The 19,393-nt window shown below is 36.2% G+C and overlaps 1 protein-coding gene and 1 long non-coding RNA gene across 2 annotated transcripts; both read right to left on the bottom strand.

Moving 5' to 3' along the window:
• Window positions 1-558: 558 nt before the first annotated feature.
• On the bottom strand, window positions 559-17,361 carry LOC110441405. Its single transcript, XM_021484561.1, has 4 exons — window positions 16,777-17,361; window positions 12,063-12,162; window positions 9,240-9,380; window positions 559-5,011 (listed from the first exon to the last, which is right to left on the bottom strand). The coding sequence occupies exons 1-4, from the start codon at window positions 17,203-17,205 to the stop codon at window positions 4,608-4,610; spliced, it is 1,074 nt and encodes a 357-aa protein (XP_021340236.1). The 5' UTR covers window positions 17,206-17,361; the 3' UTR covers window positions 559-4,607.
• Window positions 5,417-9,233, bottom strand: LOC110441571. Its single transcript, XR_002461886.1, has 3 exons — window positions 8,570-9,233; window positions 8,090-8,167; window positions 5,417-6,996 (listed from the first exon to the last, which is right to left on the bottom strand). It is a non-coding gene; the product is annotated as an uncharacterized LOC110441571 (long non-coding RNA).
• Window positions 17,362-19,393: the final 2,032 nt, after the last annotated feature.

Genomic DNA, 19,393 nt, shown 5'->3' with positions numbered 1-19,393 from the left:
ATGTGTTATTTGTCATGTTCGTACCGTGCCATTGATGTACGTACCGGATTACATGTGTTATTTGTCATGTTCGTAGCGTTTCATTGATGTACGTACCGGATTACATGTTTTACATCGGTTAACAATAGCTGTTATGTTCTGTGATATGTATATGTCTCTTTTAAAATCACAAAGAAACCTTTGAAATATGCACAGAGGGCCGGGAGAACGCTACAACGGAAGTACAATGGAAAATGTCGATATTTTGTCAATCATTGCCAACATGATGTCAGTGGCCTGTAAGGAACAAAAGAATGTCAAACGCAAGAAAAGAAAAAATCATGATTTTCTACTTTCACTTCTTAAATCAAAATATGTTATTTCTTGTCAGTATTCTAAAATGAAATGCTATATGTTTGTTTTAAAAAATGACAGAAGGCAGCACATGATCTTTTTTGGTCAGACATTTTTCGGTTTTAACAAAGACCTTTGTGCACACACAAAACACATAGAACCATTACTGGTGTATAATATTATAAATGTTAAATGTATAAAAGCTGGCAAATATCGTTTTTATTCTTATGAAATCGTCAATAATCGTCAAGTCAACGTCAAAGTGTCTCTGTTAGTAACGTTATGTAAAAACCTCAAAACCTCCGTCTTACCTATGCTAGAAAACGACTATGATAAATGTAAGTACATATTTTGCCGAAGTCCATTTACACTTTACTTTGGTCACAAGAGGTTGTTACATATATCAATGTAGTAAGCTTAATGGCGTCGAAAAGGAATTAAAAAATAAATACAGAAAACATGATAAATAAATAAAGATAACCAATGACCTATCAAAGCTGGTTCATGACAATGACCACTTATACTTAGTTTATTATAGCAAGAGATCAGATGAACAACCAAATCGATATATGCCTTTTGGACCTCTTGTATTGTGTGAGTTGGGAATCATTTATCTTTAAAATGAAAGACTGCAATAAAATCACGTCGTAAAGATTCGTAATAATAGATTAAATTCAACGGTCATTTGGACATCAATATATAAGTTTGTCCAGAGCAAGAACTAATTAATGTCAACTCTCTATAACATTCTATTGTCCTTGAGTACGAATGATCATTTGGCGTGTAGAAGTAAACTATGAAGTTTAACTCTAAGGCTATGAGATCTTTATCTGCATCTCTTCATCTACTTCAAGGACTAGTATAGGCTACATGTTGAGCATACAAATGTATAACATTTCAAAATAGTTTAATAGCTTTTGCAAATTTGCTTTAAAGTCACATTTAATTTGGTTCAATATTAATTTAAGTAAATTTCAGATTCATGGCAAAAAGGCATTGCTGTTAATAAGCATTTTGTTTTTGATAAAAAATACTATTTTTAGACTTACTTCACGATATTGACATTTCTTGGGTTTTTCTACTTTGATTGATTGATTGATAAATAAATATATAATAAACAAAATAATGTTTTTATGTTTTTGTTTTTTTCTATTGCTTTGTTTATATATATCTATTGTCTATTTTGTGCTTCTGTTTCTAAATATACAATATGTTAAATGCCATATACCGTCAATATTCATCAGGCTTAAATTCACCTGTTTCAAAGGTTTCTGGACCACATACACAACCAATTTTAGAATAGAAAGACTGACGAATTAGAGCTCCCTGTCACCCTGTATTCTGGTTTTTCGTATACAAAGGGACCTAACATGTACTACATTTTGACCATAACTGTAGCACTGCTGGGCTTTGGCACTTAGGTTAACCCGAAAGCTAAGTCAGCTAGAAAGACAGTACATCAATTTGAGGTCCGTGGTTTGAATTCCAGGTCTAGCCCTGCTAATTCTTACACGCAGAACACTTCAATGGATTAATCTTATTTCCTTCATCTTAATTATATTTTCTAAACTGCTCCACAAAGCGGTCTTTTCAGAATTAATGTGTCAAATCTATAACACTGTCGGAAATAAAGTGTCCAATGCGAAACATTAGCTGTTATTTGCGGCAATGGCACAGAGTTCCTTAAGAAAAACGTTTATCGTACGTACGTGTTATAATGTTATAGGTACATAAAACAGACTTTAACGTTTGTGTACGAACACCATTGGCACTTTCATTTTAAGCAGAATGCCGTGTTAATACGTGTTGTCGTTTTCACACTTGAGCTCGCAAGCAATGCAATAATAGGTAGAAGAGATGCGATACGTTAGACAATGTAATGTGGGATGTTTTGATAGAAAACGAAAGGTTTAATCGTCAGAAGCGTGGTAACGTATCACCACTTTGAAAAGTACTTGCCGAATGATAAGAAAATCGTATTTACACCAGTGTTTTTCATTTGCCTGGTGTATTTGACATTATGTAGTATATCTCGTTCTAGTAATTGAAACGTCACACCTAAGTACTTCACTGGTTGTGCTATGAAACTTAAACAAATTTCAACAGTGTCTTATAGTACATGTAATACCATAGTCATAAGCGCTTAAACCTGCTTCAAAAGCAGTATAAACAACTGCCCGGCTTGCAAATGATTATTAGCATACGCCATCATAAAGAACATACACATATATTGTCTACAGAAATATGTCCATTGCTGTGTTCTATCGATATGGTCCAGTCCGTATACATTTGGAATAACGAGGCTATTGAACGAGCAACTTATATTGTTCAATAGAAGCATAACAAAACGAAAATCGCTTCAAACGACAACCATTGCTGTTTCAGCAAGTTATAACACATCTAAATAACCTGATATTTAAATTAGACCAATGCTTGACAACAATTGTGCATTACGTAAAAAGACCATCTGTGTCACGCATCTTTGTATCATCGTTTTGACAAAGGTTATCATAAAGTGATATCAGGCTCACATCATGAAGTAGTCCGTATTATGTTCCGAAAATCAATACTTTGTGCTTTGTTGTTAGATTTATACCAAACTGCCCAAACACAATTTCTTACGTTACATCTCCTCCATGGGAATGCCATCAGTGGCATTTGTAAGTAAGTGACGCAGATATTCAGTTCGGTCAACATCATCATGCTTTTTTTCAAAGACGATTTATGTCATTACTCCAATCTGGTCGATGATGAAATAATTTTCTTAGCGGCTGAGTTCAAAATATTTATGCAAGTTAATGTATAATCACATGACGTGCGCGTCAGGATATCAGCATACAAAAAGTCGGCGAAAAGTCGTGAACAAGCAATTAAGTAGGGCGATACATCCTCGCGTTAAGACAGAGGGTGCTTCAAAATAGAAAAAGTGAGTTTCCTCTAGCCTACAGATCCACGATTTACGCTACCAATATTAGACACGTCCTCTCATTGGACGTTCACTACAAACGCTATTCCGTCGGATCAAACCTTAGTTAATACAGTTGCCGAAGATCCTGAGTCTCCAAAGAGGAGTCGTACGGTCAAACTATTTATGAATAAATTCTCAACACCGAATTCGAAGAGATCTGCACCAGGTACTGCAGGGTATACACTAATCCAACCTGTTGTCGCGATGCACGTGTCATTAGGTATATCGCTACTGATAACTACGTCAGCACCAACGCTTCTTCCAGCAACTCATCAAAGGCAATATCCGGCTCTCGTCAAGAAAGACGTGTTTGTACAAGTAATACTTATATTTTGTTAACGTCGTGTGCATTGTCTTTTAACGTCGTGGTGCAAATAACTACTCTGAATAACTCGTAAAATAACGCGGTAAAGTGAAGAAACGTTGCTTATCTCATAAGAAAAATGGGAAACCGCCGTGTCATCGGAAAGATACTTTACCCTTTCAGATATTACTTCCTTTTCCCACGATCTCGGAGTGAGAGAGTGAGTAATTTGAAGCTCATGCCAGATAGCACACAGTAGTACAGTATGTCATAGAGATCATAGCTACCGTTTCACTATATATACTTTGCTATCATATGCTAAAATCTCTGACCGACATTGTGTCAAAGACACAGTAAATACCAGTTTCCGTATCAAACTCGTTCGGAAAGATGTGCTTGACCTATACGGCGAGCCAATACCTACCCTCGTCTAAATCGTAACCATCTGATGAAAAGTGCACGTTACATTAACGGTATTCATTCGCGGTTTTTTTGGTTTAGGAGAAGTACTTGATACAGTCTGTTTTACTGTGGTTTCACATCTTTAGAGAGTGTTATATTTAGATGGTGTCCACAGAGGGCGGATGAGAATCAATTACAACTTCTACACGATGCCTTAAACAAGGGATTGACGTGTGATTTAAAAGGAAACGATGCTAATTCCTGTGTTCAAAAAACACATTTACCTGTATTAGAAGGTTATTGAAAGAAAATGTGTCCATCTTCCCATCGATGCCAAGCATCTTTTCTACAGCAATCAGAAATGTAACATTTGCAGCAGGACAGTTGGCAGGATACTATTGTAAAATTTCATGAGATTCCTAACATTTTCACTTACATTTTTATCATAATTTAGGATAGCATTTCATCCTATGTTGATCGAAACCCCTTAAACTTTTAATGATTTTCAGTACACATCATGATTGGTTCAGATGTAATCGATGTAGTTGACTCTCAGGTCCCTGTTCACCGCCCAATGTCTATTTCGAATTGTGTTAAAACTTATGCAAGAGACAACCTATATAGACCAAGATAGTTAGAATAATGGAAGTCGTACAGGAAGGAGACATTTGAGACTTTCACGAAGATTTCATCATCCGCACGTAACTTAAATACGCCGCAGAGGAAGCTTGTGTAGAAGCCACTTGACTGCTTTCCTCCGCCATATTTATTCATCATCATCATGATCGCCCCTGTGTTTGGCAGCAGGTAGTGTTCCCGTAATAGCATATGGTATACCTGTGCATTCAGATCAGTTGGTGGTGTCTGGAATGTGATGGAGGAGTAGACGAAATACAGGCCGTACTGTTTGACCTGAATACTCCGTTTGTCAGGGTCGTACACCAGTAGGTGGCTGGTCATCGACAGGTTGTGGTAGTCATGTCCATCCCATGGGATCCTAGGCGCTATTAAATATATAACACATATTATGGTTAGTGGTCACATGACACTCTCAATCGCTCATCTCATTTGATCCAGATCGTAAATCGCATCCTTGATAATAAAATCACTCTATTAGATATTGGTCCATAGCAATCATAACACGTTAACTATCTTTACGAAGATTGCAATAATTTGCTAATTAGTTCAGAATGTGTAAAATTTAGTTTCGTTATTTTTGTAGTTCGTTTAATTTAAATACACTTTCAATTATTTTATGATCATAAAGTGTCATTCGTTGACAGATACTGCCAGGAACACACGAACATATCAAAGACGCAGTACGTAATCAGAGTATGCATGAATCAGATGTATTGCATAAGTTTGGTCATCATCTACAGAAATTCTAAAAAGATATTACAATACCTCCATCTTGTCAGAGAGTATAAGGCAGTACAAAATATTATTGAATAACAAATATGTTATATTTGGTAATACACCATTTATCTCCTGTAGGTTTCCTCGATAAATCGACTAAAACTGTACAGTGATGTCCTATGTTAAACAAAATCTATTTGTCAATGGCTTTTCAATGTATTGAACATACCCTATATTTTGTCAAATATTCAGCATATGAATTAACAATACATAACTAGAAGCAAGAACAGCACACACATGTATATCAGAATATTGTTCTTTGAGGAAAACATATTTCCGTCCGAACTAAATCTCTAGGCATTACTTCATATTTGTTTTCTCTTCTTTACCTCGAAACTATAAGACGGTTATCAAATATTTTTTGAAGATATTGGTATTATATATTTCAGCTGAACTTACACATAAAGAGTTAATAGGACTTTGGTTTCAATCATTTTCAAATGCGTTTGCGTAGAGATTAACGTCTACGCGTAGACTTGTTGTCGTGGAATGAAAAACGTCTAAGGAATAATGTCGATGACATAGACTTTTAATTCATAGATATCATGCACCCATGACAACGTGGTATCGTCGTCATCGACAAGTTAATAACATACAATGTTATTTAATGTATCGCAACTGTCCAATATTTGTAGTTGTATATATTTAAATGAATACAATATATCGATGTTTAACTTGACACTCTTCAAATTTGTTAAATTGTGTTCCCAATTATGTTTTAAATTTAATTAAAATGATATTGGAATCACTTGGTTTAAAAAAGACTGGCCTTGGTACACCTGTCCTTAAAGAAATGTGGTACACCATATCAGAGACTATAAAACCATGATATTTGTGGTTTTTTTTTTAGATAAAGTACAAAACATCAATTTAGAAATATGTAAATTGTTTATTTTCCAGTAATATGAAACACGAATCAATAGTTAAACATGCACATAATTACCTATACAACTAGTACTTTAAATGTTGTCAACAGACAGTGTTTTCTGTGAAATTCTGACATGTCTCGTTTGGAGTAGTCGTGTGCTCTAAATTTACAATGAACATAAACTATTTTGTCGAAATACTCATTGATACCTTTATTGTTATACTCTAAAAGCAAAATGCACCGATTTTGTTTCAAATTACTATTTAAAAGATTAGCTGCGGAGTTGTCTTTTATACACGACCTTGTAAGGCCTGTATCTTTTGTGGAGATACAGACAATTTATCAAATATATATGATTCAAACGCTTCATAAAAAATTACAAAATGTAGTTATATCTAATGTAAACTTGTTTATTACCAGTCCTTTAATTAAAGGGAAACTATTTTGCACACATCACTATTACATTATCAACTTTGGAGGAATTACTTCCCCTTTACGTTTTAAAATGTAGATGTCGGATTATGTAGATACTATGTTAACCACTGATATTGCTGTTGGGAGAGGACTTATATAGGCAATCAATTATGCCTACTCCTGTTTGACTTCATTTGTCAATAAAAAATGTCAAAAATGAAATTGAATTCACAACAGCAGTTCCTGTTTCTCTTGATTTTGTATCATCCACAGTTACTGTGACTTCATTTTCTGAAACCAATAATAACGAAGAAAATATATCATTCTCAATCAAAACTCGTGTATAAGCAGTCATATTGAGTCCTATTTAATACAGGCTTAATCCGCAATTTCAATTGTTTGCAAAGCCTACCATAAGGACTTTGTGCTTACTTGTCGTTGACATAATCAGACAACTGTGTCCATTTGAAGCTCCTGTTTATGTCTGCTTTATTCGCGTTAAGTCGAGGTGAATGAAAGAACCACGGAACAGGACATTGCATTACTATTCTGGGGGATCAACATGTATAAGTGTATAGCCATTTGCAAAATAACAGTTCTTTCAAACTGTTTGCCAGAAATTGGTTTGATTGTGATAGTATGGCATATTACCAGCCGATGTGGAGTGACAAATGTGTCCATTGACAACAGAGATATTCAAAAGCCAATCGGTATTACCACCACACTGTTAGATCATAATGTGCACAATGGAGCCGGACACATATTGATGGGGGGTTCCAACGTAGAAAATAGACAACAAAACGTGTGAATAACGAAATCAAAGTGGAGAACGTAAGCGTTGCGATATCGGCAACAAATATCCATTGTTTCTGTTAGCATCTCAAGCTTAAGGGCACACAAAACAAAACAGCGGATTTCTAAGTACTAACTTCTTCGCCTATTAAGACCATCCCTATCTACACAGTTGCCCCCTCCCCTCCCTTGTTACCCCGTGCGTTCACCAAACCGGCAAAGTTGTAAGATTCGTGTAAAACACATCACGTACAAGCATTTGAAATGTATCAACATATAATGTAAGGATAAAACATTCCACAAAATGTTAAACTTTATGGTACAAAGTTATCGTCTGAGAACCGGAAAATATGATCTTATTAAATCCTTACAGTTATTGTCTTATATATATACACTCATGTATGTTCAATATATGTGATTCGTTTCAACAATATATCGAAAATTTGCTGTAAAAGTGCTGTACCTTAAACTGTGATTACTTTTCATCATGTAAAACGATGTAGACACAGATATTAAGTATGGGTCGCTAACAGTTTACTTAACAAGAGAGCATGGATATACATATACTGTCTGAGATAAAAAGTTCACTTACCCGTACAAGGCGAAGGACCGTGGACACGATCTTCTATGGTCGGCCACGTATGTGTTGTAATTACAGTAACTCACCGAACTAGGATAACAATATGCAGATGACTCTTTTAAATGAAGTAATTCCAAGTATTCAACAACCACATCGATAGCGCTAGTAAAACGTAACAAAGAACTAATACAGTATTTCAGCGTAAATGTATTTTACGATAGTTTGGGTGTATGTCATTCATTAATTACACTTTTGATTTAAGTCGCAATTGCTAAAGTACCCACTTAATCACATTAATTAAGACCACACCTGAAAACATGTATTTTCTCGATGAGTGTTATGATAATTACGACGGACACATCCAAAATGTACACTGCGGAAAATTTATTTCGAATCATCCGTCCTTAGTTTTAGACACACAAAAATACAGATGTCATGGCTCGGAACGATTTACAGAACCAACCTCGGTGGTATTGTCTTAGGGCTTTGTACCTTTAAATGACTTTTTGTCGTTGAATCATTAATGTACAGATGACTTAATTTTAGGTTAATGTTTGCCCGGACACCATCATCGTAAACGGACGGACTGTTCAACGGACCGGAAGATTCAGCACCCCCTGTTTATCAACTCTATAGGCGAAGTTCTACAAAAATATGATATCATGTTTTGTTATGCATCCGCGGAGGTTTTGAAGACTTTCACAGTGTTTTTAGTCATGAAACCTTACGTGTATAATGCGTGTGAGATTGAACGGGGGATCCTCCTATATTCCCTTCATCTACAAACTGAACAAAGTAAGTTTAAATATCGTCAACACATGTTCTATATTACTTTCGATACTGCTGCTATACTATTTCGGTTTTGTTTTCGTTATCGGTAAAACACATTTACTTTGCTAGAGATGAAAACATTTCAAGTGCTGTGATCGATATAATCATAAAGCACATTGCACACACTGTGTTTATGGAAATCTATTACAGCAGTGAGTCAAAGTCAATAGCCATGTCGACCTTGAAATTTCATATTAATACAAATAGTTAATAAAGCGGGACGAAAACCTCTAGGAAAGGAACCCTATTCTAATGATCTAACGTCTGTATTCTAAATACGCACATTTATTGAAGATAACATTTACATATAAAATATAACCAATCTACATACCAATTGCATTTGAACTTCTCAGCAGCTTGTTGTCAAGAAACATATGAGCAGCGACCTTCCTCTTCGTCCAAAATGCTGGTATAGCCGATGTTGAAGGTTCACGGCCCGATCCTCCTACATAGCCAGCAACCGCTCCAACAGCTGAAAAGTAAAAATATGTTACTATATTTCACACCAACACAGTGTTTTGTTCTACATGTAACTGCAACCCCCATTTACAGTGGTTTGTTAATTAAGCGAGTCAATGTATCATCTTACCATAGTATATCTATACATGTATATATATAAGTAACATTAAGCACTCCTCTCTGAAGTTTTGAAGATTGCTGTTCTGTTCGTATCTAGTCATTGACAAAATGATATCCACAATCATAGACTCAGCAGACGTTGCTATTTGTTGTTTTGTATCAATGTTGTTTCTTCAATACATCCAAATTCTGCTCAAAAAGCGTTATTTTTCTTTGGAAAATTACCTTACAATTGTTAAAAACTATTAATCGGAAACTTTCACATGTATAAGAATACACATGCATATGAGCCCCTATCCAACCACTGACCACGTTCGGTGTTGCGCAACCAGCGTCCCTTGGTCTTAGCTCGTCGCTGGAAAACCTAGCGTGGCAGAAAAGCAATACTTTTCCCTCATATTACTTGGCTGTTACAACCATAACGTAAATATATCAATTCTGAAAATAAACTGATACCTTGTGGATTATTTTTAAATCAAAATCATTGTTTAAAGAATTCCGAAACTGATAGATGGGAATCTTGAACCTCCGACCAATTCACGACTGCAGTAGCTAATCAAGCTACATTAACAGTGGCAGATCTCTTATCCAGTCTATATACAAAATGAAAGGTAAGGGAGGTATGTAAATTGTATGATAAATTTTCAGTGAGACAGAGGTCTTTAAATATGGAAATCTGTCTTTAGATTATGTTTATCTAGTACATAACATGTGTACTATTTTTGAAAAGCCGATATTACCATAATTTTCTTGTTTATGCTTGTGTTCATGTAACAGTTGAATTTTGCGAGAAGATGTTATTAAAGAAAATAGGTCAAAGTTTGCAATATATTCGCAAACAATGTTAAATGATGGGCGACTTTCAAATAAAAAAGGAATAAAATAAAAGCAGAGATGATGTCAACACACTAAATCTTAGACATTGAAATTTTAGATAAATAAAGGGGAAGTTACTCCTCCAAAGTAGAATGAATGAAAATGTTGTGCGAAGATTGTCTCCCTTCCACTGGTTTTACTTTATCTAAATATATTTATCATTTATCTCCCAAAAATGTACAAACCATACACAGTCCATAACCCCCATATTGGCCATCCACTAATGATGTTCAGAAGTCAATTCCAACAAATAGATACCTAGTTTATTGTTACGGTCAGATCAACTCTTGAATATATCAAGACTGTTTGTACACTTTCAAAGGTATGCTTTCCTTCATAAAGTGGTATGGTAATATGAAATATGTTATGCCCAAAGTTAAAGGGACATCACGTGAAAAGGCGTTTTGTTTTTAATGAATGTATGTATTGTATGCACTTCCACTTATGTTACCTCGCTATCCCCATATTCATAGTCCGTTCCAAATGTCCAGTTTGACCACTTGAATTGTTCGGGAAAGCCCTGCTAAAAATAGCGCCGATAACGTCACCTGACTAGGCAGTAAACACAAATTGTGCGAGCGAGATGAAACGGTTTCCAAAGGGGCCCCCAGAGAGGGGCCGTCAGGCAACTGCAACTTCTTACCGCACTATGAAACCAAGTNACATGCCCATTAACATATTAAACTAAGTTCATCTGTGTTCAAACTCAGACAAAGATACTAGCGTGCTTAATAGTTTTAGATATTTATTCATAACATAAACAGCGCTAGCATTTCTGTCGATTCCATTTCAGCTTAACCGGCTATCCGGAGGAATACATGCACCGTACTAACTGCTACGGCAGTTATTTTCTCCTTTGAATACTGCCCACCTGCAATAATGATTCCGTGACGTACTCCTTGCGCTATCTTTTGACCATTTGGCAACTTTGCGTTTCGTAGCTGATACGGTACAACACTTTTCTTTCGCTTACTTCACACGTCCAGTCATTTTGTTTACAAAGAAATGGTGTGCTATGCACATGCGCTAGTAGAGGGAAATCCCTGAACAAAACGTAGGTCAGACAGGTAGAAATACCGATGATTTTCTTAGATTTAATCATTTTTATGAATCTATTTCAGCAAAATCCGATTGTTATTTTCCATAAGGAGTCTCACTTGATATGTTTATGTAGTATTTGAAAAAAAGACAAAAAATAAAGTTACTTTACCGTGATGCCCCTTTAAAGTACATACACAATGTGGATAATTATACAAGTTAATTTATGATCGTTATGTAATACAATAAAGAAGTATAAATACTAATACATTATATTTTAATTGCGAATGCGTCTTCTATATCACAGGAGCAAACCAGTAGAAATCTAATTATTAATTTAAAAACATATTTTTTGTAAACATATGTTTAAAATATTGAGCTTTATCATTATCGTTTGTATCACAAGTCGCCTAAATATGTGGTATTAATATGCAATTTTATCAAGCTATAAGCAGAAACCTTTATCATATTCATTCTATTTCTATCAATTATACACTCCCGGAAATATGGAATTGTTTATGCTTCCCTTAAAATACTGGATATACCGTACAGGTGTGTGAATATTGTGAAATTGTTTCTATAACAAAACTGTAGCTTTGCTTCTGCTTCTGAGATATTTGAAATATGTAGATATATTTGATTTATCTCAATCCTATTTTACCTTCGCTTGGGTCCTCTGTGTTGGTCGAGTTGTTTGCCTCTGGACCTTGATAGTCCGTAGCTGAATTGTGCACTACGTTCCTATAGTACTCGTTGATGATCTGTCATATGAAAAAGTGTTGACTAGCAATAGCAAAGATAAAGATCTTACTAAGCAATAAAAATATCAAGAATCAGAAAAAATATATAATAATCGGCTTTGACCCCATTTATTAAATTGAATGTATGTAAATTGAATATTCTAAACTTGATATTAAATACAAAACAGTTATGGCATATAAATGCCACGGCTAGATACATAGTACATAATTATTGATGCAATTATATTAAATCTGAAATTGTGTATACATGGTTCAATGTTACTCATTATAATACAACGGAGAGAACATACATGTTTTCCAGTTTGATTATTCGCTAAGTCATCATATATATCAGGAAATGGTTTTTAATAAACTTCCATGTAACATATGAAATATTTGTAAACCTAATTTTTTCAAGTAGAACTGGTGATAATCGGAGATAAATGGGTAACTGCTCAGTTACTCAGAGACCAGACCAGAGCAGCCATTTTCTGTTTCGATTTTGCTCGATAAATAACAACACGGGATAAGGTTCTTCTGATGTTGCTAAACAATTCCTTCAAATGTTGTGTTTTAACATACACATCCTAATGACATCCCATTATATTGCATATTTAAGCTTACTTCAGCGTAACTAAGAATTGGAATGATTTACGTAGCATAAAAAAACATGGAAAGAAAATATTGTTCATGACTATATTGATTTTTATATGCAAATATGTTTGGTATATCAGCCGCTAGTTTCATGGCAAGAATGCACATATCGAATGATATGGTCTGGTTTTCCTTGATTATAATGGTCTAATACTAGGTCTTAGTTTTGCTAATTGATAGCTATCGACCCCATGTTTCTAAATGGGTCTTGCACGTGACCATAAACGTGTACCTCATGTTTCTAAATGCATGATGTTAATGTACAATAACAAACTTGAACTTAGTATCTGATGTTTACTTTTGTATATTTTGTTAATCTCTATAAATATACATGTAGTTTACGTAATGACTTGATTATACATATATGCATATTTTTTTCAATTTTGTTGGACAGTTTTTTTTATTCTTTTGCTTAAATATGTATTTGTACTATATTTTCTACATTAATATAAAAAAAAGTTTTATTTTGAGAAAAAAACACTTGGGAATATGTCAATTAATTCTCACTTTCACTTTTTCATCTTATGTTATCTATTGACAAAATACGATATATATAAACGTAGGACTATCGGTCGATATCACTCTATCAGGTTCAAATAAAAATGTATTGACATCAGCAAAAATAAATAATTTATAAATATTGTTGACCAATTTGAACCGAAAAATTAAATGACCTATATTTTAACCCTCAGTACATTTTAATGAAATGTATGCCACACTTCGGTAATTTGTCTACTATAGTTACAGGACTTTTTAAAAGCTGGTTATATACGCCATGTCTGATAGAATATCAGTACTCTTCTCTTTATGTCTTGCAATTTAACATGTGTATAGGGTTTGGATCTCAACAGTTTTAAAATTTTGTAAGCAAAAATGGCCAAAATGTTTGATAATACCTATATACAGTGGAGAAGTCGCTTAAGCCCCACCACCTTAGAATGTTTTCAATTTAATAATGTTGATATTAACCTCACAGTGTCAGAGGAGAGGTATGGCTGAATTGCTCGCTTTTTGCACGGCCCCACCAATTTTCGCTGTTCAATAAAAAGACGGACATACGACACGGGTACGGCCAAAGATTACTTTGGTTCAGCGGACCGGGGAAGATTAGATAAATTTACTTCATTTAAAGTCGGCAAGTCGCAGAATAAACAAATGTACAAGCTCTAATGAGCTTTTGAGACAAACATTAACATATATACATGCATAAACATACCGGGCTGGATAAAAAAAACCTGTTAAACACCCCAGCATCCGGGTGCATACGCTTTGCTTTGCGCCGTTTCGCCATACTGTATGCAAATTAATAGATGTTCAATTTAATTTAATTTAGGTAACTAAATAAACACTACACTGTTATTCATACGATTCGGTCGTATTCGTTTTCCCGCTTCAGACGAAAACCGGTTTCTTGTTTTCATCGATGTAAAACGTACAATAATTAATATGAGACGATGATTGGTCAGAATGAAAAGCTGCAACTAGCAGCTGTGCACCGAACAACCATTTATATTTATATTTACATTTGCACTGCATAGGGCCTAGATAACTCTACTGGTCCCATTGTAACATATTTTCCAATGAACTACAACGGGGATTAGGTCAGTGTAGTGGTACACTGACCTAATTACCGCCAAGTGGCGATGTTCCGCTGTGTTATGTCTTAAAATGTTATTGTATGACAGTTATATCGCTAAATGACCACAACATATATTAAAATGGTCACATGTTAGTATATAAATTGGTAATTGACATATATGCATCTAAATAAAAAAAAATCTATTATTAAATTGATGTGTTTACTGTGGACCTTTCTTGTTTATTGTTTTTGTCGGCCTGGTTGCCCTTGACAACGACTGTGGAATGCGAAACTACCCGGCTGTTCCGAACAATTTACCGCTGACCCAGTCGGTGTGCATAAGAGTTTTAAAACAGCAATTAACAATACTCGCAACATTGCACAACTAATTTCGTTGGTTTCTAATTAAATATAAGGATTGGTTGTCATATTTTTTGACGTTTGTTTGCGTGTAAAATACACGCCAATAAACGTCAAAAATATGACAACCAATCCTTAAACAAACAGCATCTGTTCGCAATCGACAATTATAATAGTCTCACATGCTATGCATGTTTTAATGCCTTTTATAGAGTGTGTGACACATGATCGCCTGGAACTATGCAACAATATTGATTTAATCTAAATAATGTAGTATTTCCATATTTCTGTTGTTAATCTCTATAAATATAGTTTACGTAATGACTTGAATCATAAAACGTGTGACACAACCTTTGTGATACATATATGCATATTTGTTTCATTTTTGTTGGACAGTTTTTTATTCTTTTGCTTAAATATGTATTTGTATTATATTTTCTACATAATATAAAAAGTTGCATTTTGAGGAAAATAACTTGGGAATATGTCAATTAATTCTCACTTTCACTTTTTCATCTTATGTTATCTATTGACAAAATACGTTATATATAAACGTAGGACTATCGGTCGATATCACTCTGTCAGGTTCAAATAAAAATGTATTGACATCGGCAAAAGTAAATAATTTTTAAGTATTGTTGACCAATTTGAACCGAAAGATTAAATGACCTATATTTTAACCCTCAGTACATTTAAATGAAATGTATGCCACACGTCGGTACTTTGTCTTCTATAGTTACAGGACTTTTTAAAGCTGGTTATATAGGCCATGTCTGATAGAATATCAGTACTCTTCTCTTTATGTCTTGCAATTTAACATGTGTATAGAGTTTGGATCTCAACAGTTTTAAAATTTTGTCAGCAAAAATGGCCAAAATGATTGATAATACCTATATACAGTGGAGAAAACGCTTAATCCCCATCACCTTAGAATGTTTTCAATTTAATAATGTTGATATTAACCTCACAGTTTCAGAGGAGAGGTATGGCTGAATTGCTCGATTTTTGCACCGAACAACCATTTACAAACAGCATCTGTTCGCAATCGACCATTACAATAGTCTCACATGCTATGCATGTTTTAATGCCTTTTATAGAGTGTGTGACACATGATTTCCTGGAACTATTCAGCAATATTGATATTATCTAAATAATGTAGTATTTCCATATTTAGACATTCTGTAATCGTCGATAACTGGAAATTTACATCGATAAGATTGCATGTAGGATTTATTGTTAGTGACAAAGCAACATTGATGATAAAAAAAGTTGTTTACCCTTGCTTGTATTACCTTGGTTGGTCTGATGTCATCTTTGTTGGAATGCGTCCTTGCATTTTTAACCGATATTTTATGGCAGATCGCCAAAGTAAATAAAGGGATTTAAATCAAGTTACATACAACGTGAACAGTATGTTGTACAATTTAATTTATTTAAAATACCTTTTTGGAAATGTAAAACAGCATCTGTGTTAAGTGAGTGATGTTTCGAATAATTGGATCATTGTTGAATGGAATTAACAAACGGACAGTATTGTTGAAGATTGGTTTTACCACTAGTCTCCTTATCGTCGTAAGGTAATTTTTATGGATTTCTATGATCTATATACATGTAGTTATTTACACAAGTATGCAATATTAATTTGAATTAAGCTTGATAACAGAAATGTTTTAAAATAATGATGACTATACTTCAAACGGTAGCATGTAGATTTAGTGTCACGTTAAACGTACTCTTTTACCTGTGTCAAATTAAAGTGTGAAGCTATCGTAGCAGACGACAAGATTAAAGTTTATAACATTCCAGTCACACCGATAGCTATATATGGTAGAGACAGCTTGTGTATGTGTACACAGTGCAACCATTGGTGATATGTAAATAAATATCAATACAGTACCTGGCAGTTACACCGAGTGCGGCCAAATTCACACACAAAGAGGGCATGCAATGTATTGATGCAGAGCTTTTGTTTATAACAAGCGCTATTTAAAAAAAAGGTTATAAGACCTGCATAAGATAACAATCGCTAGTCCTATACGTACCAACAGGAACAATTTTTTCAAATTCCCTACGTCTTCCATGCAGCACATATTTGTCTTTTTGTCCAGTTTGATAATGTTTCCGGTATCATTATTTGTGATGTTCCTTCCAACTTCAGCACAGGGGAAACACAGAGAGTTTATAGGTTCGGGGTCAGTAACATTGTTATTCTCGGTGACATGATGCATGGGCAGTACCGTCGGTGGCGTCCCTGCATCCGTTTCATTCTTCGGACGTTGACAGTTATCAGTCCGTGCTAATACAATGAAAATGGTGACAAATTCAACAATTACAAAAACAATCAGAACACCAATAATCAGTTTGTATCTTCGTTTGGTACAATGCAGGCATATTTTTTTGTGATAGCTGTGCATACGGTCGTACCTAATTTCGTCATCAGGCTGATATTTAAATTCGTGTCGCACACTCATTTTTGCTTAACACCAAGTGTACTTTAGTCATAATTTTATGTCATAACACCTAATCCATTTCTGTCCGGCTGCCACACATTTATATACATGTAGCTAGCTGTTTTGTGTTTACCCATCCAACAACAGACCTTGCATTGCGCGTTGCCAGCTAATCAGGTAAGATATTTTCTAGTATGCTATAAATAGTGACATCGCATGCACAGAGTAATTCGACCTTACTCTCCAGGACGGAAATCTGGCTCAGTCGGCAGATGCTACAACAGCCTCGTTGAAACCGTGTCTGATAGGTGCGTGGTCGCGTTTAAAGTGTGTGATCTTGCGACAGAGCGTAGGACAACAGCTTAAACTTGAGGTTTTTGAAGTAAAACCGATTTTCATGATGGAATACTTACCATAACTTGAGTATGCATAAACAATATCTACACCCATCTTTGTAGCCCAAAAACAAAAGATTCAAATATACCGCCCTCCCTACCGTCACGTAACCATATCTCGACGACAGAGCCACGGAGTGATCTCTCATCCTCAAAACCCCTTTTATGGAGCCTAAAGGCAGCCGGAATGAGGAGGCATGGGGAGGAATACAGGGTGGGACTTCATAACGTTATGGTACGTATTACATCATGCAAATAGGTTTTACTTCAAAAACCTCGATTTCATTTCAGTAATAATTACCATTACTTTGGAATGCGAATTCGTAGTGGAGGTCTCGTATCCAGGCAGACAAGGCTGACGGAGCAAATTCGAGACATGCTCAAGGTAGGGAACGGTTCAAGGAAACCCCAAAAAGTCCAATAAGTAATTCAGACTTAACCTCCTGAAAGGAGAACCCATTGAGAAGGGCCCATGACACAGCAAGGGCCCTGACCTCATGAACTCTCACCTTATACAACGCCCGAACCTGATCATCGGAGTGGTCGTAACCGTACTTAATCACCTGATACTGACTGAGAGGAGACATCCTTCTGACCCTGCTTGATGGGCAAATACAGATGAGATCGACTACCGAAGGCAAGAGGGGTGAGAGAACAAGGCATGAATCCCACTCCTCCTTCGACCCGAGACCAGGGCAATAAGGAATTCCGCCTTGTAGGTAACAAACTTCAAGGAGGCAGACGCTAAAGGTTCATAAGGTTCCCGCATCAGCGATTCGAGCACCAGTGGCGAATTCCACTGCCGGACCTTGGCCCTGTCCAACCCAAACCCCCTAATCAAGTCAGAAAGAGAGGAGGACGAGCCTACATCTGGCCTACCATGAACACACAGCATACTGGCAATCGTCGTACGATAACCAGCGATAGTGCCAGAGCAAGGATTGCGGTTCCTAAACAGCCAAAGAAGGAAGTCCTCAATCACCTGGACAGTAGTCTTGATTGGATCAACCTTCCTGCCTACACATTAATCACAGTAAATCTTCCATCGTGGCGGCAGATGAGGAAGACCAAATCGATCGAGCGATGCGATCTGACACGTTCCTAGAAAAGCCCGCCTGAGCGAGGCCTCCTGGGATATTCTCCACGCGAAAAGGTGGAGGATCCCCGGACGAGAGTGCATCGTCCTTGACCAAGGCTGTCGAAGGAGGTTTGCTCTCAGAGGGAGAGCCAGACGCTCTTCCACCAGACGCGACAAAAGCTCCGGAAACCCAGGCTCCTTCAGCCACAGGAGTGCTATCAGGAGATGGGAACAATGATGCTCCCGAAACTTCAGCAGCACCCTGCCCACCAGGTTGAAGGGCGGGAATGCATACGCATGCATTCCCTCCGAATCGCGAGAGAGAGCGTCCAAGGCCCAAGCCTGTCGATCTGGAACCGGAGAGACAAACGTTGACAACTGATTGTTCAGTGCAGTAGCGAACAGTTAGATGTGGGGCCTGTCCCACACCTGACAAATTCCCTCGAAATTTGAGGGATTCAGTTGCCAATCTGTCAAAACCGGCTGGCGGCGCCAGGAAAGAGTATCCGCCAGAACATTCAACCTGCCTGGAAGATGCTTGACACAAATTATCAACTACATGTCCTGGTAAAGAAGAAGAATGCGAATAGCGAGGACACACAGGGTGTGACACTTGTTCCCCCCTGTCTCACCAGATACGCAACAACTGTAGAGTTGCAGCGCCAACAGAACAGCCCTCCTCTCGAGCACATTGATGTGCTCAGAGAGCTGTTCCCGAGACCAATTCCCCGACCGG

This window comes from Mizuhopecten yessoensis, unplaced genomic scaffold, assembly GCF_002113885.1.
Source record: "Mizuhopecten yessoensis strain PY_sf001 unplaced genomic scaffold, ASM211388v2 scaffold213, whole genome shotgun sequence".
NCBI classification, from domain to species: Eukaryota; Metazoa; Mollusca; class Bivalvia; order Pectinida; family Pectinidae; genus Mizuhopecten; species Mizuhopecten yessoensis.
Note: the sequence above shows the minus strand (reverse complement) of the source record. Positions and strands in the feature narration are given on the sequence as shown.